General features: G+C 40.9%; 1 protein-coding gene across 1 annotated transcript in view; it reads right to left on the reverse strand.

Annotated features, from left to right (window-relative positions):
* Nucleotides 1-790: 790 nt before the first annotated feature.
* MTMR10 (myotubularin related protein 10) overlaps nt 791-22333 on the reverse strand; it is a 39902-nt gene continuing 18359 nt past the window's right edge. The window contains exons 5-16 of the mRNA XM_065688897.1: nt 21429-21571; nt 14187-14277; nt 11619-11778; nt 11105-11192; nt 10848-10936; nt 9304-9434; nt 9109-9178; nt 8841-8911; nt 7922-8091; nt 6529-6699; nt 5495-5677; nt 791-4980 (exon numbers count right to left, since the gene is read on the reverse strand). Coding sequence (XP_065544969.1) covers nt 4381-4980; nt 5495-5677; nt 6529-6699; nt 7922-8091; nt 8841-8911; nt 9109-9178; nt 9304-9434; nt 10848-10936; nt 11105-11192; nt 11619-11778; nt 14187-14277; nt 21429-21571 — 1967 coding nt within the window. The 3' untranslated portion in view covers nt 791-4380. The remainder of the gene's footprint in view (nt 4981-5494; nt 5678-6528; nt 6700-7921; nt 8092-8840; nt 8912-9108; nt 9179-9303; nt 9435-10847; nt 10937-11104; nt 11193-11618; nt 11779-14186; nt 14278-21428; nt 21572-22333) is intronic.

The raw sequence follows: 22333 nt of genomic DNA on the forward strand, positions 1-22333 counted from the left end.
GGAAGGAGAAAAACAGCTGCAGTCACACACCAAGAACATCCTCCACAACAAAACCTGGGCTGCATCTGGTCCCGATCACCTGTGGAGCCCGAGGTCATCATGTTGTCCAAGTTCCATTGCAAGGTGCAAGTTGCCTTTCCAGGATTGTCAGGACCAGCATTGTTCTCCAGCTGTCCCTGCGTTGTAGTCTGCATTTCAATTTGTCAGTGTAATGTAAAAAATAGAGCTGGTCAATGATGGCATAGAGTAAGGCATAACACTGGTTTTTTTCCTTAAACGCTGTTTTAATGTGCTGCTCTATATGAAAGGATAGTGCATTTAACAGCCCCTTCTGCCATGAACATCTGTATTTCCTGTGTAAAGGGGAAATATTTCTGGTACTAGACAGGAGTTGTTCGGTGCAAGACCACCGCACCACTGTACACCATGGCACTGGTTACAGTCAGTTTTGCCCCACATGAATTGATGTGTTTCCTCATTCAGAAATAAGTCAGTCAGCTGAAACGGAACCAAAAGGATCAGTTCTCTTATAAGACACCAAAATCCTGTGGGTTTGTCTCAGTTTAAACACACGGCCAACTCTCTGCAGTCTTCATTCTCATACTGAGTAAGTTTTCCTGGTAGCAGAAATTCTGCTTACCACACAAACAGCAGACACTGTAATAGAACACAGTGCAACAGCTGTTCTATGAATCCTCTTCCTAGAGCGCGGTGTTCCTGCTCTTCTTGGAAAAAGTAAACACCCCCCAACTGGTTTTTTTGTTAAAGGAAGTAAAAAAATGGCCTGAAGTTCACTGTGGAAAGGTATGAACTTTTATTTAGTCTAATTTAATTCACATTCACAAGTCAGCATCAGGATTTTATAATCTTCCTGCCACTGCTACTTTACTCAATAAATCATTATCAGGCACAAAGGTTTTAGTTTTCAGTTGAAATAGTGAGCTCTAAACCATCACAGCAACAGCATTAGGAACCGACTGCCTACAGCGAGTTGAGGTACAGATCTCTGTCTCGTTAGAGGCAAATTTAAGATTTTGTCCTTTGCTTAAATACGAGTTAGAAATTTTTTGGTCTTAAACGTCTTCCCATCTGAGAGTTTGCCAAAACCTTTGCCCCCCTTGCTACATTTTCATTAAAGATACAAGGCATTTGATCTCAGAGTGGTATTGCAGGTAGTGCACAGTGAACACACGTGCAGGCCTGGGCATACATACACACACCAACACACACTTCTCAATGCATTTCTGGAATGAAAGCAGTGTCTCTGATGCATGGCAGAACATGGTGAAAATAGCTGCACTACCATGAGGATGCAGTCTACAATTAGCTCTATCTTGCAGTAATTAATGACGCTGGAGGGACACCTTGATCAGTGTTCCGTGTCCCTCCAGTGGTTTACAGTGTAGTACAAAAGTCATGATAGAACAGGCAGTAACAGCCAAAATAGTGCACGTGTTCTAGACACAGACAAAAGAAAGAAGCTTCTTGGTAGTTGTACTCTTGCAACACCGGGATGGCATTAACAGGATGTTGCTTTAAATGGCGAATAGAAATTAAAGTCTGAACATGTGTACATATATACACACACACACACATAGACACACACATTTGTGTGTCAGTACTCTGTACAGAAAAGTTAAAGATATGTACTCACACCCCAAAATTGCTTTTTAAAGTTACCGAGGACCGGTTCAGAGCAGTCCCTGCTGACTGTTGATAAGGCAACTGTGCAGACTGGAGAATTAGTTTCTAGTACCTGTCTTTCAAAAAGTAAATTCAAACAAGTCAGTAACTTCAGAGGAGAGCCACACACACAGGCGCGGGCAGTGCCTCAGACTCTGGCAAGCAGGATGGCAAGGCAGACAGCTCCCCATCCTCCTGTCCCCCCCCAGTTTGTGGCCATCATGGCCTCTGCTCCTCAAACTCCTCTTTTTGAACTGTGTAAAACTTCTTTATAAGTCTGGTAAATTGATATTTAGACAGGTTTTCTTTATTATAAAGGCGTATTATTTTTATCCCCCTCCCCTACTCTCTATATAAAATACACAGACCATCTGCAGCATCTGTACACATCTTAGAACTGAAACGTAAAAATGTCTGAAATCTCTTACAAAAGACAGTCCTGTTTCAATACAGTACCCATTTCCCCCCGGAGGGTACTAGCCTATAAACATTCATTCTACTTTTGTATTCCACCAGCTGCTTGTGAGGAGCAGTTTATTTACACAGTTCCGGTACCTTTAAACCAAAGTTTTACTTTAAGGAGGAGGGAAAAAAATAAAAGACTCCATATTTTTAACTCTAATTTTAAAAAGGAAAAATTTGGTACCAGAAGCCACTGAGCACACACGTTGAGGTCTTTTAGTCAAGTATCAGGCCAGGGAATGCAGGAAGCTACTGGGGGGGGGAAAGAAATCACAAAAGCAAACTAATACCAACAGCTGAATAATGACCTGAACAAGCGGATGTCTGCTCCAGCAAGCTTGTAAATGAACAACTGGTCTGTGGACCATTTCACATGCTCAAACCATCTTGCAGCATAATCGGGCAATTGAGGCGAATACATGTTTTTTCCTCGCAAGCAGTTGATCAGAACCAACCTGGCATTATGTTGCAACATACACGTGTGTGTTCACACACAGACGTGCACACACGGCTGCTATGCATAGAGAACAAGTCTGGGGGGTTGGTTAAAAAGTAAGTTGCCCCCTCTCCTTCCCCATGAACCTGCTGTTCACTCCCTGCCAAACCTGGTGCCCTTGCAGCTCTGCAGGGCAGGCGTGAAGCCTGGGCGAGGCAGGGTCTTGCAGGCACTGGGCTCCTCTAGCACACTGCACCCCTGCAGCCACTCTGGATGCACATCCTCTAAAATAAATGCTTGAGCAATCTTAGATGTCCAAACCCCACACTGCAATTTAGGCTGTGCTGCAGACCAGTCTGGTTGTACAAAGGAATAGCTCCACATCCTCCCCCTCCCTGCCTTTTTTTTAACTCTTAACATACTGTGCATTATCATCATACAGCCTCTTTGCTTCCCCCGATAGCTGAGAATAGCTTCTAGTTGATCACGTAAGGTCCTCAGCACTGCTGTCCCACCACCCCCAGTATACTTTACACTCTTGCTTTTCTCCCTGTGAAACTCGAGGGGTCTTCTGGCATCGCATCCAGGGGAGAGGTATCATGTAAAAGGTTTTAGAGCAAAGATGAGGCTGCTGCATTAAGCAGAGGGAGGCTGTTGGACTTAATTCCCTCAAACAATGCTTGCCCATTGCTTTGTCCATATGGACATGCATGTATGCAAAAAGAAGGCACCACTAACCACTCTTCCTCCAGCACCTGCTTACAAGTGACAACAGCTCCACTTGGAGCCTGCCTGGAACAGCATGGCTTCAGTATGAATTCTGCTGAAAGCATATTTGTCCTACCACAGAATGAGGAGAGGGTGGGCAGGGATTTAATGCTGAGTATTGGAGGTGCTTATATAAAAAAGAGCTTAACCTTTAAGAGGAAACCCTTGCTGGAGAATCTGCCCTTCTGTTATTTCCAGAAAAGGGCAGGGGGAGGTGGGGGATGGAACAAAAACTTACCTTATCAACCTACTGTAAAAAGTTGGGGGGGGGGGGGGTGTCAGCTCCATTAGAGTAACCTCGCTGCTGTCTCCTCCCAATTAAAGGCACTTCTAAAGCTACTACAATACCAGCTCTACGGTAAATGTTTTAAGGTTAACAGTGCATTGCCCTGAAGTTGATTCCTATAATCTAAAGTCAAGCTCATGAAAAAGACCACAAATGTGAGTAATTGTTAATGAATACGTTTTGGGGAGAGAAAGGAAAGAGAATGCACAATCCCTGGATACACACTGCATTAACACCTATGTCGCGTGACCAAGTCACAGCACATTAGTGGGTAGGTATGTATGTCCACATGGAAGTGTTCTTCCTGAAGAGGCAGTCTGATAAAACAGTCTACTCCCAGGTTTCAGCTGTCAGTCTGTGTCCCCTGCACTGAACTCTCTGACCTGCCAAGCTGTTGACACTACAGTCACATCAGTCACTATCTGGAAAAATAGATCTGTTGAGCAGAACCCTCATGCATGACCATACCAAGCCCTTCAGTTAGCTAATGAAGTGCTCCACCGCTTCGAATGAGCCAAACCACAGAGGAATTCAGGACCAGCAGCCCAGCAGGTGACAACTACTGAAGATGAATGTGTGCGATCTGAAGCATGACTGCTTTGCTTTTAAATATCTGTGCAAAACTTACGTAATGTTTGTATAGAAAAATTATTACAGCTTTCAATGCCGCATTTAGCAGTGTTAACTTAGAAAACACAAAGTAATAGGCCCTATTTTCCCTACAGCTTTAAACCATCACGACATCTCAGTCTTCATTTGCAAGCGTCTCAGTGGATAGCCAGATTTTGGCACCACTTAAAAACTTGCTTAAAGGTGTTCCCAGAATGCTCCGTCTGCAGAGGTTCCCTATAGGAGAAAATGGGAATGAGGAGGAGAGAAAGTCTGGGGCCCCAGAAGTGTCATTTAAACCATTTGCTCTGAAGTACATCCTGCTTTGATCCAGTTCCAAGCAGCTGCTGTGCAAAGAAGAGTTGCTTTTGTACTGCCGAAGACTCCGGTTTAACATGTCTACCTCATCTGCCAACAAAGACACTTTGTGGAAAGCAGTGATGGAGCCACCACGATTAATCTGGGCCTCAGGAACCCAGCGGAAGTAGCAGAGTTTCCACAGTTTTATTTGTGTTCCGGAGACACGGGGTAGGATCACACCGTGCAAATCAACAGGCTTTGCAAACCAGTCTCTGAAGTACTGTTCCATACTGCCAGTCGGACTCTCTGTGTGCTGCAGAAAGTCCGGTTTCAGTTTTAGTATCAGAGAGTTTCTTCTTGGAAGGAACTCTTGCTCACTGATGATTCCGTTCTTTAGGGCTGGGGGCACACCTCGCAATGTGGAGCTGTAGTTTTTCTGCAGAAAATAAACACTGGTAATTCTCCAGGTTTATGCTCCCTGGGACAGCAGATTCCCTGAGCTGCTAGGATGCACCATCCAGGGAAATGATGTGACCTTTCCACAGTTCTGATCCTGAGACACTACTGCACAGCTCATGGGGCAAACACTGGGGCCACCAGTGGCCTCTGCATAGAAATACATCTGTTTTCGAGACTTTCTAAAACACTGGATCACTGAATTGACCAGTGTTCACTGAAAAAACTGACAACCCTGGGGGAAAAAAGTGGCACATCGGCACTTTTCCATAGGTGAAAGAATGCAGCTGTATCAGAACATGTCCTGGAACACATGGCTCAACAATTTACATCTTTACTTCCACAGAAAATCATTTCTTTAGGCTGGGAAGCTAAGAGAATTAGTGTTCCTAGTGCTAAACTAAGGGTGTGCCACACTATGGAACTGTAAATGCTAGAGCATTATGGTTAAGCACAGAAACACTCCCGTCAAAGGCAGACATCACCATAGTTACCTTTGAGCGTTTGAAAGTCTTCACGGCTCCATTCTGTACACAGGGTGCGCTCTTTCCAATGTACAGAGGGTTGTGGAAGAGCAGGCGATCCCTGTGTGTAAACTGAAGAGACCAGTCCCAAACACAAGGAAATCTGAGGCCTTTCTCATCCCCCAGTTGAATATTTTTGCTTATGGCAAACTCCTGCAAGAAGTTAACATTCAGGCATGTTAAAGAAAACAGGCTTATTCACAGATCTTCGTTACACAGCAGTGCATAATTACTGGGCGAAGAAGAGCAGGGATGTAATGTAGAGGTGGCTGCTGGAGAAAACGGCTGTACCCTGCATTTCATTTGAGCAATGCAGAGGCAGGACTAATGCCCACTGCGCGCAATTTACTTTTCAATGATACTTAATTGTTTGTTTACTCTGAGCCTCACAAACTCTTGTTTTGAGACAAACGCTAGCAGCCCCCAGTGCTCTATTTCTTTGTAAGGCAGCTACTTACAACTCTCAAGGGAAAACAGTGAATAAAATAACTAAGTTTTCATTTTATCAGCCATCAAATGTTTTCTACATGCAGCTCTGATAAACTCCAGTTTTCAAAACAGTGTTCAGTTTTGCACACACCTTCAATGTGCATTATTATTCAAGCTTCACACAGTCTGTTTCAATCATTGAAACAATTATGTCAAGAGGTTTCAAAGTCTGCCTGAAGCATGAAATGCTATTTATTGTGTATTATTCTACTTCATCAGTCCCAGACACAGATGTGTTTCCTAGGGGAGTACAAATAATGATGTACTGCAACCATGCTTTTCTGTAAAAAACTTCTGCAGGCTTTCTTCTTCAATAGTTAGTCTATGCATTAGTCTATACAAAGATCACCTGAAAGTTCACTCTGAGCATATTCACCTGCGGAGCTGAGTATTCTGCCCCAGACAGTCTGATATTTTGGAAAAGGCACAGGAATAGCAGTTAGAGGGGACGTTATTTCCAGAGGGGCATGCTGAAGTCCCCTGGTTCAAAAGGAGGTGTAATGCTTCCTACTCACAGTGCTCTCCTTTACTCGCTGATGAGGGCAGTTGAAGAGGAAAGTGCCAAACAGTGATACACGTGCGCTGTCGTACAGTACAGTCAAGTAAACTTCGGAGAACTCGAAGGCTGCTGGGTATTGTTCTAGCAGCTGCCAAACACAGTCAAGAAACATCAAGAACAAAGGAGACTGGGAAAAGAGAAGAGAGAACTGTTTGATTTGGCTGAAGCTTTTCCCAAGTCACACTGATTTCTTTGCAGTTAGTGCTCCGTTAGGGTATTTAGCTATTCCTCTGGTACATTCCTCAACACAGTAAACTAGCTGGAGTCTTGCATGTTTTAGGATTTTATGCACCTGTAATACCCTGTATTTCTGTTTAGCCACTTTCACAAGCAACTATGTCATCTGGCTTCCTCAGGGTTACCTTCCAACAAGAAGCCTGTCAGTTCTTTCCTGGGCTCTCTTCCTACTCAAATAGCTGCAAAAATGTCTTCTGCCGTTTGCTTTAATCCCTCAGTTTCCACATTAATGCTGTATGGCCCTTCCTTACTCAATGTATATACTTCCTTCTTGTTTGACATGACTGGAGAGCTTACGATTCAACCACGTTAATTTCTTACTACACTTTCTAGCTGTTTCCACTGTGGCCCGTGAATGGCAGAAGCCTGAGCTATCATTTATATAAAGCTTTAGAAATATTCTCCTCTTCCCCATTTCACTCTCCTGTATATCTTTTCCTAGGGTCAAAACACCTGCTTCCTCATTAGCGTCGTCGTGTCCACACACACCACACCCCCCCCCCCCAGTATTTCAGTTTCTTCATCCCTTCATTTCTTTCTCCTCTTAGTGCTGTGACCTCAGCCCATCTGTTGGCTCCACTCTTTGGGGATACCGCTTATCTTTTTTACTGTCTTTGGTTTTTTCCTCTTGGGCACTGTCCCTGAAAAAGGCTGCTGACCTGGGTTCCTCTAGTCTTCCATTGCAATTACAAGCCTCTCCTTTGCAATGAAGAGGCCAAATAAGATTAGCTGGAAATACTGAAAATCAAGCATGGCTCTACCCTCTATTCCTTTGCTTGGTAAAACAAAGCAAACCACCACCTCCAATCCCACTCCTTACCCCCTTCTATTTCAATTTGAAATGCTGTCCTAGCATTTGTAACAGTGGGACCTCTTCACAACTAACACTGAAAACGTAACAACCCAGCAACAATGGATGCTATGTTGATTCTCACTTGGCTACAGAGGATAAAGAAAATAGATCTCTGTCCTGAACAAAGACTCATTTTCTCTGACATCAGTTTCATGAGATTTGAAATCGTTAAAAAATACTTTAGCTTTTTGCATGAATAAATGTCCAGGCCAGTATTAACCAGGTACTGTTATCACATACAAACACAATTCCTTTTTACCTCTTTGTCAGATCTCTTTAAGTGGTTACACCTGTCTAAAAACTGATACCCTGCCATGACCCATTCCTTTTGGATTAGGCTTTGAAATCCAACAATTGTTCGAAAATAGGGATCCAGCATGACTTGAATGAGTGAAGCAGCAAGACAGCTCAGGTCCCGGCCCTCTTCCTCTGTGAATAACATACACAGTGCATGAAATACATAAGATATAGATGCATGTACACACAATTAGATCTCAAAGAGCAAAAAGTGGCAACTAGTTCCAGCATTTTCTTTGTATTTCTTTCAAAACATGCTTTGTGCTGCTGTAATTGGTTCCTGCAGCATCCAGCACAGCAGTGCTTTCATCAGGAACAAAAAGCCCACCAAATGCCCAGTACTTAAACCTAGATGCACTGATGCACTGACAAGGAGGGTGTTCATGTTGCTGGAAACTGTCAACAGATTTTCCCCCCTGAAGCAGGTTTTGGAAGGCCGTTCTATGGGCAGAGTAAGTGACACCAGCTGAGTGGCTCTTGTGAAAATGGCAGAAATCACAGTTTTCTGATCGCCACAGGAGGCAGTCTCTTCTGGAACATGTTTGCACTTACCCAACAGCAGCCACTCTCAGAGAAATACTCCTGTATATAGGTCCTCTGAGTGAAACTGGTACTGCTTACGCAGGGAGCATAAGCCCAATTAACAGAGAACAAAAGTTCATCCTGAAGTTTTGATTCTATCATACCAATATCAGACTAAAAAACATGAAATGACACATTCCTTTGATGCTATGAACTATACTATAGTTCAGATGCATAACAAAATTCTTTTCCTTTCTAGTTTCTCAAATGCCTAAACTACTTGGAAGTGATGCTTTTAGTGTGTTTACCTACATCATTGTACTAATGCAAACAGTTACAGCATGCCATGGTTGTGTTACCTTGTAGAACTACAGAAACATGCTTGCACTCCATCATATATACAAGCTCAGCAGAATGTTTAAGAAAGGATCTAGACAGAAAAAGAAAGTGATACAACAGTTAGTACAACAGAGTCACACTCTAAAGGAAAAAATATCTGGGATATATCCAGATTTACCACACTCATATGTTAACTCGGAGAATCCTTCAACTGATTCACTACTTATGTACACTGGTGAAAGTTTTTCACATCTTGTTAACCAGCATCAATCTATTAATGGTACAAACCTAATATACTCTAACCAGTGAGTATTTTCCAGTGAGGACAGCCACTTGTCTTCAGTTTCTTCAAAGGGCTCTGCAACAAGGAAAATAATTACATTGCAGAATAACTTCAAACATCCATTCCTGTGAGCCAGACCTATTAGAATTTGTTGTATTTCAGGAAAACAACCATCAAGAAAGGAGGACAGTTGTGCGTACCATTAACACAAAGCTGCTTGAGTTTGACATGTGCAGCCTGGATTTCCTGGATGTTGGGGAGACTCTTGTCCAGGTCAGATTTATAAACGTCACTTCTAAGGGGATGGCTTCGAGTTATCGCATTACAAATCCTAAGTAAGAAGAAAGAATCAGCCATTTTGTTATTGGAGAGGAAATAAATCATCTTTCAAGAAATATGCCACAGTCTTTAGCTGCAAACAACTGAAACCACATAAAACATGTACCTGATTTATCTTCTAGTTTATATTCAGGAGGTACATTGCTCCTGCCACAAAGCTTTTGACTCACATATTTTTGGTATCTGCTAGTTATAGAACAAAAAGGTGGAAATGCTGGATCATTAAAACAACCTGTTTGGGCAATGAAAATCTGATGCTGACTCACAGTTAAATAGCTCTATTTAAGTTTTAATTTTCCACAATTTTTAGTAAGACTTAGATATGCTATAGAAACAGAACAGTATAAAGTTTATAAAGCCACGAAATCTGACACGGCTTCAAATAAACTCATTGCTCCAGCCTAACACACACAATGCAAGCATTTGTACTACTACAGAAAGTCATCCTACAAATTAAAATAATAATGATACTAAAGGACAAAGAATACCCAGTTAGTAAACTACTTATAAAAGGTTCTGGATGAATTCACCTTTCATCAAGGACAGCAAATGACAAATATCTCCAGAAATACTCTGTGCTTTGTGGCACTAAATCTATAAAACTTTATTTCCCAATGCCTAAAATGAACTGAATAGTTTCTACTGTATCTTAGAATCACAGAATGGTTTGGGTTGGAAAGGACCTTAACATCATCCAGTTCCAACCCCCTGCCATGGGCAGGGACACCTCACACTAGACCATGTCACCCAAGGCTCTGTCTAACTTGACCTTGAACACTGCCAGGGATGGAGCATTCACAACCTCCCTGGGCAACCCATTCCAGTGCCTCAGCACACTCACAGTAAAGAATATCTTCCTTATATCCAACCTGAACTTCCCCTGTTGTAGTTTTAACCCATTCCCCCTTGTCCTGTCACTACAGCCCTTGATGAAGAGTCCCTCTCCATCATCCCTGTAGGCCCCCTTCAGATACTGGAAGGCTGCTCTGAGGTCTCCACACAGCTCCTCTTCTCCAGGCTGAACAGCTCTAAATTTATCAGCCTGTGTTTATATGGGAGGTGCTCCAGCCCCTTATCAGCAGAAAGTCTGCACCAACCTAAGTCATATTACAGTAACATCAATAGAAAACACTGTCTGATCCTTTTATCAGTAAATTCTGTCACTTAAATGACCAGCTGCCTAAAAAATAAACATCCCTTACAGTTTCAAAAATTACACAGGATTTGACACTGAAGTGGACCTTAAACAGGAATTGTGCCAGAACTATATTCAGAGAAGTTTCTCAAAAGCTAATGCGCTACAACATCACGAAGCAAGTATCCCCTCAATTACTAATTGCTGTTGTGTGTTACAGTGACCACTTATGTTATTCTTTAATCAGACATGTAACAACACAACTATTACCTTTGATCAATTCTTCTTTGTTGCAAGACATCTTTAATGTTGGCCATCCTAACGAGGGCACTCCCATTAGGGTGATTCCAGGACCATAACTAATATGGGGAAAAAACCAGAAAAGAAATAACAAAACAATGCAGGGTAGTGTTATTCCATAGACACTGTTTTCTTAACACTACACATAAAGCTATGTTAACTGTAAGACATGTAAGATAATATTGTACATCAACCAAGGGCAGTAACAGAATAAAGACTACACTTACAGGCATTCGTCTCCCGATAAAAGAGTAGGAGTATAGCTTAAGGTCTTGATCTGCTAAGGAAGATGGAACCACAAAATATTCTGGAAGGCTTGAGGAAAAAAACAGGATACAAAAGGTTATTTTTCCCTATGTAGTTTATCAGTTTTTCTCTTGTGGCAATGCTGTCTTACCAACTCTGTTAAACTGTAACACACCAGCCCCTAATGCCACAGTGCTAACTGGCTGTCCCACGTGTCTGCATGATCTTACATAGCATTGGTACAGCTCAGATCTACCTGTTCAGACATGTATATGCTTCAGAGGGAAGTACAAAAGCATGAAAGCAACAGATGCCAAAATAGGCCATTTCCTTCAATGACAACACTGCAAGTAAGAAGTAAGGGCCTCTCCAGAAAGCAGCACATTCAAGGGGTGAAGTGCACAGTTAGGTAGAATGGAAGGTTTGGTAGAGGAGACAGGAAAAGACAGTGTAATTGCCTTCTCTTCTTCTACTCGTGTTATAAGAGAAACTTACCAAGTAGATATCATATAACCTTCATTGACTGAACAAACTCTCCACTCTGATGCACCTGTCCTTTTGATTTCTCTATCCCAGTCAGAGTAAGTTTCAAACAAAGGTGTCTGCTGACCACTGGCACCACCACCTCCTGGATCTATTCCATTCACCTTCTTTGCTAGGAAAAGAAAATTCATCAATGCGTATTTTAAAAAACGAGAAAAAGAAATTATCAAACTCTTCACCTTCCTAGTGACAGTAAGCCACCAGCATCAGGACTACTGTTACGTACTTGTGCACAACAGATCAGTGATTGAATGACACTTGGTGATACATGAAGACATAAGGCTTTTTCCTGCACTTTCGACAGAGAAGCAACATAAAACTGGTATGTTGTGCTGCTTGATAGAGGGCAAGACATACACTCGGGAACAACTGGTATCTTCAGCCATAGGACTTCTCTCTTCAATATGCCAAAATTAGCAAGGTTTTAAAAACATGAACCCTTTATAGGCTAACTGTAATGAGGGACCTTGTGAGGAAAGCAAAACAAAAATTGTACCATTTCAACAGCTTTAAAGGAATGCTGTATTAACACCAAGTAAAATCACTGGAAGGCCAGGTTAAAATATATGTGTGGTTTAGAAACATATATACATATATATATATGTATTTATCCACACGGAAAGATGGGCTACCATTTTGTGGCTAAGGCCCAAGAAAATTCTACAGTCTGTTGCTAATACCGAAGGGTCTCCTTTGCTGGTCATTCTTTATGTGCCAAGGAGGCAGCCTGTAACTTGACACTTGGAAGTGAGTTTTAGATAAAAGTGAAATAAGCTGAGACTCAACCCTACTACCTCCCATGAAAGCTCCAAGCTTCAGCAAGAGCCCGTACAGATGTAAGTGCCTGACCAAACAAAGCAGAATATGGCTTTATGGCTTTACTGTCACCTCAGTGATGGTGTAGTTTCTACTTTCTGTATCTATCAACCTAATTCTTGCACCAGTACTTAGACTATTGTGTTTTTCAGAAGAAAACTGAAGTCAGACTGAAGTAGTTGTTCAAAGACAGCATACAGAGAAATTTGATAATTGCCCCAAAATGTTGTAATTTCACTGCTCAGTGGCAGCATATACAATTATAAAATACAGCCTGGAAAAAAATGATGTACATACACACCAGAGCAATACAGGCTCTTTCTGCTCCTCGAGAAGTACAAAGAGAGTATTTCAACTTTTACTGTACTGGGACTAGCAGGGATAGAGTCAAAAAAGCAGTGCTGGAACTGTGAGAGCAGAGCCAGAGATCTATGCTACAAACACCAGGGTTAACAACAACAAAAACAACCAAGCCAAACCAAAAGTATTTCAAACTCTTTTCTCCAGCAACCGCAGCACAGCAGAACAACTATCTTTTGCCGTTCCAGTCTGCTGCTCCAGAGGAACAGTGTTTTTTACCCACCTTATGTCATTCTTCCACTAGGTATTTTTCCAAACAGAAAATGGTATTTTAAGGATGGGGTAAAGGCAGCTTCGTGACAGACTAATGTTTTGTTCACACTCCACTTTCACATTTTATTATAATTTCATCTGTAGATGGGCTTCCTCCCTAGTACTTTATAACGCTAAAGTATATGGACCTCGATAACCACCCAAATTCTATCAGGTAAGAAATAGTATAAGTAATTATGTGTGCAACATAGCCACATGCACACTTAGTCTTGTGCATGCACAGGGCAGTCATGTAGGCACCTGCATGAAAAACATGCATTTCTGTGCAAATTTGAAGGCCTGAGCTCATAATTCCACAACACTCCAATTTTTAACAGGCAGATGAGCTATGTCTAATGCCAGTTGCTGAGGAAGTATTTCAGCACCACAGAACGCCATCAGTGGCACTTACACTATTTGGAGGCTTGTTACACTAGAATTGATGGTTTTCAGCTGTGTATTGGCTGGGGAACACTAAGCAGTGACCGCACAGCATTACACTAGAAATCAAGTTCCAAAGGCATCTTTTTCACGCTTACCTAACTGACAAGGTTCAGTTGGAGATTGGCCTTGAGCAGAGAGGGTGTGCTCCAACTCAGCAGGGGTGGTGGTGGAGGTTTTGAGTGGTAAGAACTGCCTAGTAAGCCTCTAGGAAAGAAGGTATGGAGTCCCAAGTTGCACAAATCCTCCTGCAATACCACCAGAAGAGAAACTTATTCCCAAAAGAAAGGCAGGTGAACAAGCCTGCCTGATGGGAGATTAGCTAGGTACCTAGAGTACCAATATAGACATACAATAGGAGGATCGAAGTGTGAATTGAGAAATATGAGTATTCATGCCGATATAAGTGCTGACATAGGTAGTTTTGTTTTGTTTCAGACAGGAAAGACATTTCTTTTGAATTTGGTCATTAATGTCTATCACAGTGAGTGACTTATAACCAGAAGTAAGAGGTTGGGTGCAGGACAAGCCAATTTTATTATCCCTGGAGAAAGCCTCAAATGGTTTTTGCCACTGCTTCTAGATGAATGTCTCACTTAAGTTACATATCATGATACAGGAAAAATATTATCAAAATACTTTCATACTTACCTGGATTATGATATATTTCCCCAACATACTCAAATGCAAAGAGAAGCTGAAGATCTGTTGGCTGAGAATAATGGGCTATTGCAAGGCACACCTAGGAAAGAAGCATTTATTACTGTTACTTACAGACATAAAATATATTGTCCTTAATTATGATAGCATGAAATATGCAAAAGAAACGTTAAAAATCAGTCTTCTGATGCTTTATTTCTGTATTTTATTTGAGGACTGAATTCTATAGTTAAGCATACTCATATTTGTCAAGAGACCATTACTGTAGTCATAGTAGGCAAGTTCATGACCATCTCTCAAGAGTGATTAACTGATGAGGGTGGACTAAGTTTTTGCAAGAAAGGTCAGACTGTTAACAGGCATCCCTAAACATGATTCTGTATCAGCTGAGACAAGCAAGGACATGGAGCTACTGTGCTATGCCTGCCCACCTGCATAAAGAAATAAGTAGGAGAACAGAAGAAGAAAGGAGCACAACACACAGGTGGTGAGCACAGTGCAGCAAAATCTCATTTGTAATTGATCCTTTGATAATTTTTCTTTGTATTTAATTAAAAGTATTTAAGAGTGGCCATACTGAATCAGTTCAGAAGGCCCAACTTAGCACTCTTCCTGACAGCGGCCAGCAATTGATGCTTAGTCCCTGAGCAATTTTTTACCCTCAGAGGGTGAAAACAAAGCAAGCATATAATGACATTTTACCAGAATGTTTTTCTATGGTCCATCAGAGTTCAAGCACTTCCTGAACTAACATCTGGTATCAGTATTCAACAACATTAGACAGACAGTTCTACAAAGTTGTCAGCTGAACCAAGAGGTTTTTGAAGTGCAACTTCCCTTTACAAAAGCCTTGTCAGTTCTTCCCTAAAGTATCATATTTAACCAAAATGCGTATCTAATTATTGGTTTTGAATCTTTTGCACCCATTGCTCCATATAGGCATCAGGGTTACCAGCCTGTGCTACCAAAACTCAACCTTCAAAAATTCCTGTCCTTGGAAGGAACAACAAGAGGTTGGTTGTTCTCAGGAAGACTTCGAGGACCTATGTCAATCCTGCATCTCATTAAGTTCTATTCCAAAATTACGATGGGCATTGATGAATATAAATGAAAAGAAACTTGTCTGGTAATAACAAACAGCATTTCCCCAAAGTTACTTGGAAATAAGTTATTCACAGTGGAAATGTTTTCTTGATATTATACAGTTGTAGTCTGTTTGTCAGCTGAATGACAAGCTAAAGGTTCTCCATCAATGTTCAATTTCAATAGAAGGCGAGTTTCTGGGTTCCTTTTGTCAAGTGTGGAGGATCTACAGTTAATTAAACATGCCCGTAACCACCCCCTTCCAAGTCCCCAGCTGATCTGGAGAACTGAAACATCCGCCAAACTTTCCAAGTGTAGGAAGACATCAGCTTGGTCACATTTTGGCCTAGCTCTTGTAGATTCCGTCCCACATGACTGAATTTCATCCACAAAAGAAACCCATCCCTAACTTCTAGGTGCCTACAGGCTTATAGCAAGCTCCAACACTGTCTCTGGCAATCTGATGCATTAATCAGGTTTAACCAGGCTGAGTCACAAGCCCTGCTCTGGGAAGAGAAATTAAGCAGAGATGTAAAATGAGAGAGAGAGAGATGCAGCCTCAGAACAGCAGAGATTAACTTGGGACACAAGGAAGAGTCTTGCCTAAGTCTTTGTATTCTTTGCAGTGGTCTCAGGACCAGCATCACACAAGCATCTGGCTTTCTACCCATATAAATTGCTCATTTTGGTAAGAATCATAAGATTATTAAGACTGCAGCACATGGTTTAGGATTAGATACTATACTTCAAATACAGTCAATTTTGCTAACCTTTCTCTCTTTAATTGTGGATATTGACTAAGGAAATAACAAAAGATTTGACAAAAAATCCTATAGTATCTAAAAGACTCAAATTCAGGGAGAAAAAAAATCCCAAATTTTCAAGTAGAGACAGGCACTTGTTCTCAAACTGTCAGGACTTTCCATTTTTACTACAATACACCTGCCCTATCTCTAAAGGAAGTGTTTAATAAAAAGGAGGTTATAAAAAGCAAAATCCTATTCTACTTGTTCAGATGCAGAAATTCCATGTGACAAAGTTTTTAATTAGGGACAAAAACACAGCACAAGATCGCATTAGCACCTCCTGAATTTTTTCCTTTCCATTTTTTTTCTTCCCTTCAACTCTGACTTTTTATACTTGGCAACAGGTTGACACCATTTATTCACTGCTGAGCACTTTGGGGTATTTATTTTTTTAGAAGAAATTGTTGTCTGTCAGTGAAGGAGTTTTCTTGTTGCCACGGACATAAAAGGAAGACTTGCATGACACAGCTGAAGGAACACTACCACTGGCAGCACTGTGCCACAGCGAAAGAAAGCTGAGAGCTCATTTATGCCAAGTTCTGCACGGATAAAGTTATTGCACTTTTACTAGCTTGTATACAACATATATGGCATTACAGAACTTTGCCATATTTTTAATTACTTTGGCTTTTGATGTGGACATTCCTCACTATTTATAAGCCCAGTGATGACTGTGGACTCATTTGAGTTGAAAGGGGTTTTTCACAAGCACTCCCCAACAAAAAAAATCCTGCCGAGTCTTAGAAGAACAGTTGCTTTAACTTTTCTCCCACTTTCAGTTCTACAATGAAAGTACAAAGGAAAAGAGAGGACAGGACATTTCCAGGGGTGGGACAACACCCCCCAGAAAACTCGAACAGTAAATCTGTCACTGGGAAATAGTCTAGAATGGCTTCTCAAATGAACAGTTATAAACTCAGCTCCAAGATGTGGTAAAACTTTTCATAAGTACCATGGAGTAATTGGAAGCTATGCACATTTTACTACATCTTGTGATTTCAGTGCACTGTGCACTGAAAGCCAGCTATTCCAGAACACTTGCTGCTTCTAACAGACTAGTTTTGCTTATCATTCACAAGGAAACAAAATGGAAATCTGTGTACATACACATTTTGACTTCAATTTTTCTACATAACTTTTCACTAGAGTAACTCCTCACCTTCATTTGTGGGAGTAAAGGATGAAAGCCTTTTACTATACTGATCTACTCTCAAGGCTTGAAGATGAACCACAAGGTGTTAAAAAATTCTGTTGTGCTGCCAAATAGCACAATAGAAATACAGTATAACCTATTTCTAAAAGCAACAGCTGAAATCTATGTCATTTGCTTGCCGCATTTGAAAGAGAGTATGTGTGCTGTGTTGAGGAGTAAAATTGGGTTGAGAATGGTAAGCAGTCAGTTCCCAAAAGGCATGAGACCAGCTCTGTGCTTTTGAGCCCAACAGCTGGAAAACACTCCTAGGTGTTCAACAGTGCAGACATTACCCAACACCAGGTACTGCATGGCTGGAACAATCCACCTGTAGATTACAATACAGGTACAGCACCTCTATTTCTGCTACCAAAAAAAAAAAAAATCAATTATATAGTTACCCTGCTACTGTCCTCGTTCCTCCATTTTAGACAAATTCCCCTCATATATATACTACACAAGTATTAAAGACATATTGATTTTCAGTTTATTACTCACTAAATCCGTATAGTAGTTTTATTGTCTGAAACTTTCAAAAGACAAGCACATTCCACAGATCGCAGCAGATTATCAACGTAAGTAGAAAGCTCTTAAACTGGAAGACAAACACGTTTTACAGGAAATGTTCTCATATCAAACTGAAAAATGTTTGGTATTCTTGCCAATTTGCAATTGTGTAAAGCTGAAGATATTTAGGCTCAGTCAAATAACAAGAGAATAGGCTGCTTGTTGGAAAGTTCATTTATTAGAAGCAGAAAACACAATGGCTGTAATTATTTCATAGTACAGAGGCCATTTCCCTGTGTCAGTGTCCCCTGTACAACCCCTGTTGAGAAAAATAAATCATACTTTCAGGGCAAGCCCTCCTCTTCTCCAATAGGAATTTTCACATAGGCCAAGAGCTTCAAAATATTGCTAATGCCCTTGTAAAAGAGTTCTGAACAGTCACATTTAAGATGCGCTAAGTTAGCACAGCCCTGCACTTCATCTCCTTCCTTAAGCCAGGCTACCTGGCCTATGAACTCACTGGAAGAACACCATTTTCCACTTCCTCCCACACCCATCTGGCTTTCCTTCCTTTGGAGACTCTATAGCTTTATTTCAGAGACAAAACAGAATTCAACTGCTAAGTAGTGAGGAGTGCAAGTTTCCATTCCCTCTGTTACTCCTTAACTCTTGCCTCCCAAATATCCATTAATAAAAACAAGGAAAAAAGTATATACCTGACTGATAAACTTTGAGACATTATTTTATCAGCATGTATTGGCTGCAACTAATGTCAAAGGTATTTTTCCAACAGGGCTGATTTTTAAGCCTCTCCATAATAATTTACCTCAAAACAAACTAATTCACCTCAAATTTCAATGTGCTCTTCCAATTTGTTTCTGCTTAAAGATAGTGAAAAACACCTGTGAAAGTTCTACCAATATCACCTATGCATCATGCCTATATGCCATTGCATCAGGCTGTCCACAGCTGAAGCCTGACTGCTTTAAAATCTGGATCCTTCTTTTTGCACTCACTACCAAAAAGAGACTCAGAATACTCTCTGTTCTGGTAAGAAAGCTTAATTAATAGGGCTTATTCCCCCTTATGACCTCTTAAGCAAATACAGACGCTTCCTTAGGAACAAGTTATGTTTTCTCTGCCAACACCAATTTATGTAACTGCTGCTGAGTATCTCCATTACATTCAAGGAACTCTAAATAAAACAAAAAACTGTATAAAGTTAGCATTTGTCAAAACTATTCCATACATTTTAAAACTAGTTTTAAAATAGTAATTAAAGTGTACAGTTTTTATTTCTTTAATCTTGGCTCTAAAAAGAACATTTGCAAGCAACTGGCAACATGTCAGAGACATTTATACACCCATAGTTTGAAGTGCCTATTTTAGTAGGTAGCTATTTCATTTTGACCTATCAGTGCTACATTCATAGGATGATACTCCTGTGCATTACTAGGACAACATTTGATTAGAAATCTCCCTGCTCCAATTTGTATAGCTGCGTGCATTTATGTAAAGTTGAAGGAAGCCATTTATGATTTATAAAGAACTAAAATGCAGGTATCTTCATTACAGAACAGACTGTAGTGTTCTCTATAACATCACCTTCCCTTCTGCTTATTATAAAAACAAGTGAAAAACTACAATATACTCTTGGTCAGGCGACTATGCTAGCACACTCGGCCCAAGAGAAGAGCAGGGATTCTCTCCCATCAGAACTCAGGAGGCCTGACCACCTTCCTTTGTTTTTAGACATCAGGACAACCTTGCTAATATGTACTGCTCTGAAGGGCAGAAACCGAAACTAGATAAAATCTTTCAAGAGTGTGGTGCTGGCATTCCACTCAAATGCCAGAAAGAACAAATTAACTCCAGTCAATATACTGTGTAAGACCATTCTAGTTGTGTTCACCAGCATCCCAAAATAATTTAAGCATAATCCAGACAGAAGAAACCTGAACTAAGGACCTCATGGTTTGAGACACTCATACTTTAGCGCTAGCAGAACAATGTTATTATGGAAACATCAGGTTAACGTAACATTATTTCCCTTCAGTATAAGAGTGCTCTGTGATACATCCCCACAAAGCTGCAGCAACCTACTTGACACATCGAAACTGCAACAGCAGCCACACAGCTGGTAGGACAATTTGTACAAGTTCAGTTTTTCTCCACTCCTTCGGTGAGTGCATTCTGCTATGGGATAATGGCAACTCTGGGCCACCACAACCACTATCTTTATAACCACACAGATTCAGACCCTCTGGATCTCTAGATATAGCTGTTCTTCCTTTCAAAAGAAATCATGTTTGACCATGTAATTATAAATGTATGAAGCAAGCACCTTCAGAAAAAGGTTTCACTTTTTGCTCTTGCCTGAGTAAATGCAGCACAAAGTGTTAATAAGACGCTGAGTTTATGCTTTCCTCCTCCAGGCTAATCACTCTTCTTAGCTGTGACAGCCAATTAGAAACAGTTGCTATAAAGATATTGCAGTAGACAGGCTGCTCCAGGGAGATTTCAGAGGAGCTGTGAAAGGGGAACTGACTGCTGAAAGATTGCCAAATGTGAAAGGTTACAAACAGTAAAGGCAGCAGGCAGGAGGGAACCTAGAAAAGCAGCAAGGAAAGAACCGTCTGCTTCATTACCTGGCTTCAGCCCATGGACCTCTACCAGAGGGTAAAAGGTGAAGTAGTGATGAACTGCTTCATTTCCAGTTACTCAGATGATAACTGCAAACAGGTTCATGTCTGGGCAGATGGTTCTTAGGACTTACAGCGTTAAGCTCAAACTTTATCCTACTGAGAAGGGGGAATTCTTAAGCTCTGTAAGCAGACTGGGTCATTCCTTACAAAATGACTGCTGTGCCGTGCCTGGCCCCCTCCTGGTGCCATGAGGATCAGAGGAGCTGTAACTCAAATAACCAATGGCACTGACCCAGAACAACCAGGAAGCTGGTGAGCTAATGTTATACAGACTAACCATCTCTGATTAGCACAAACTTACCTAGACCTTACTAGGTTAAATAACATTGTACGATTTTGTTGAGATTTACGACAGCAAGTGTTAGAACTGGGGAAGGAATGACATTTCTAGGAATGTACAGACAGAAGTAATTCCTCTTGTCCAGAGGTATGCAAGTCTTTTCTGAGAAAGTGTTGAGAAAGAGCACATAGTTTTACATAGATTAAACAAACTGGTCATTGGAGAGCTTCTGGAGAACTTGCCTTGTGAATCAAAAAAAGGGCATATATAAGATAGTACACTTCACCTGTGGGTACATTAAGCTTATGACTTTCAGAAAAATGTATAATGCTTCAAACATTTTCCACAAACATGTACCCATCTGCTGCACAGCTGCAATGCAGTCTTCAAAAAGATTTGTTTCAGAAATTATTAGTTTTTAAAAGCACAACAGGCATGACAAGAAACGTTGATCTTGCATGCACAGACACCGTTAACACATCACACTACACTTTATACCTAATCATTTTGACCCAAGATCTAGATATTCTCCTAGCAGAATGTGATTAATTTGCAATTCTTCCCTCCTACTTCTCTATCAAAACATAAACCAAAATGTTCTTATTAGCACAGCTGTTGCCTTTAGTCATTGCATGTAGCAAGATTTCATAAGATCAATACCTTTTTTGCGCTTTCGGGACCTGCTTCATCAAAACGAAATCTGACAATTCGGAAGTCTTTGCAATAAATTATTAATTCAGTTGGATTAAATTTAAGTTTCTGGTTGGGACCAAGGACCTTCTGCTTCCTCTTGGTGTCATTCACTGAAAAAACCCCCCCAAAAAAAAACAAAGTTATTGGGCTGTGTTTTGTAAGCATACAACACGAGACTGGCTCAAAAAGATACAGTAATGCTGTTACCAGCAGTTTTACATTTAATAGTACATTTATATTGAAGTAGAAAAAAATCTGTAGATCCTCTTGTTGATCAACCTCCTTTCAAACACGTGGCTGAATTACTGTTTCCTGTATGCCCAGATTACTTCTGTCTATCAACAACTTCACAAACAGGGAATATGCAGTATTCCCAAGAGCTCTTAGCCAGTTAACTGGGTATGCTGGGTATCCCTTCTGAGGCACAGTAATTGACACATTTGCTGCTTTTTTTGTTTTACTTGCATGTATAAACAAAGTGGAGTTAAGACTGAGATTAAGTCCCTATTTCTTACACAAAACTCAAGAATGTAAGTATAACAAATTGCCAGCTGGTCTAGACCTGCATAGACAGGCTGTGTCTCTTGGCCTCTGTATCTCCTTTTCAAACAGAGAGAGTTAAGTTAGAAAAAGTAAGCATCACAGAAGCCACACAGATTTTATATGTGGTAACTGGAAAAACTGAGGCACACAGTCCCATTTGAGTGACTAAGTAACATAGCTGCTTGGTTGCAGGTATCTTGGGTTAAACTGAACTACTTCCACTGAACTCAAGACAAGTGTTTTAGGTCACCTCCAAGAATTCACCTTCAATATAACAACCACTGCGCAACCTCTTCTCCAGTGTGGGTAAAAATCTCTCCTTAATTCCT

This window comes from Lathamus discolor, chromosome 8 (genome assembly GCF_037157495.1).
Source record: "Lathamus discolor isolate bLatDis1 chromosome 8, bLatDis1.hap1, whole genome shotgun sequence".
Classification (NCBI taxonomy): Eukaryota; Metazoa; Chordata; class Aves; order Psittaciformes; family Psittacidae; genus Lathamus; species Lathamus discolor.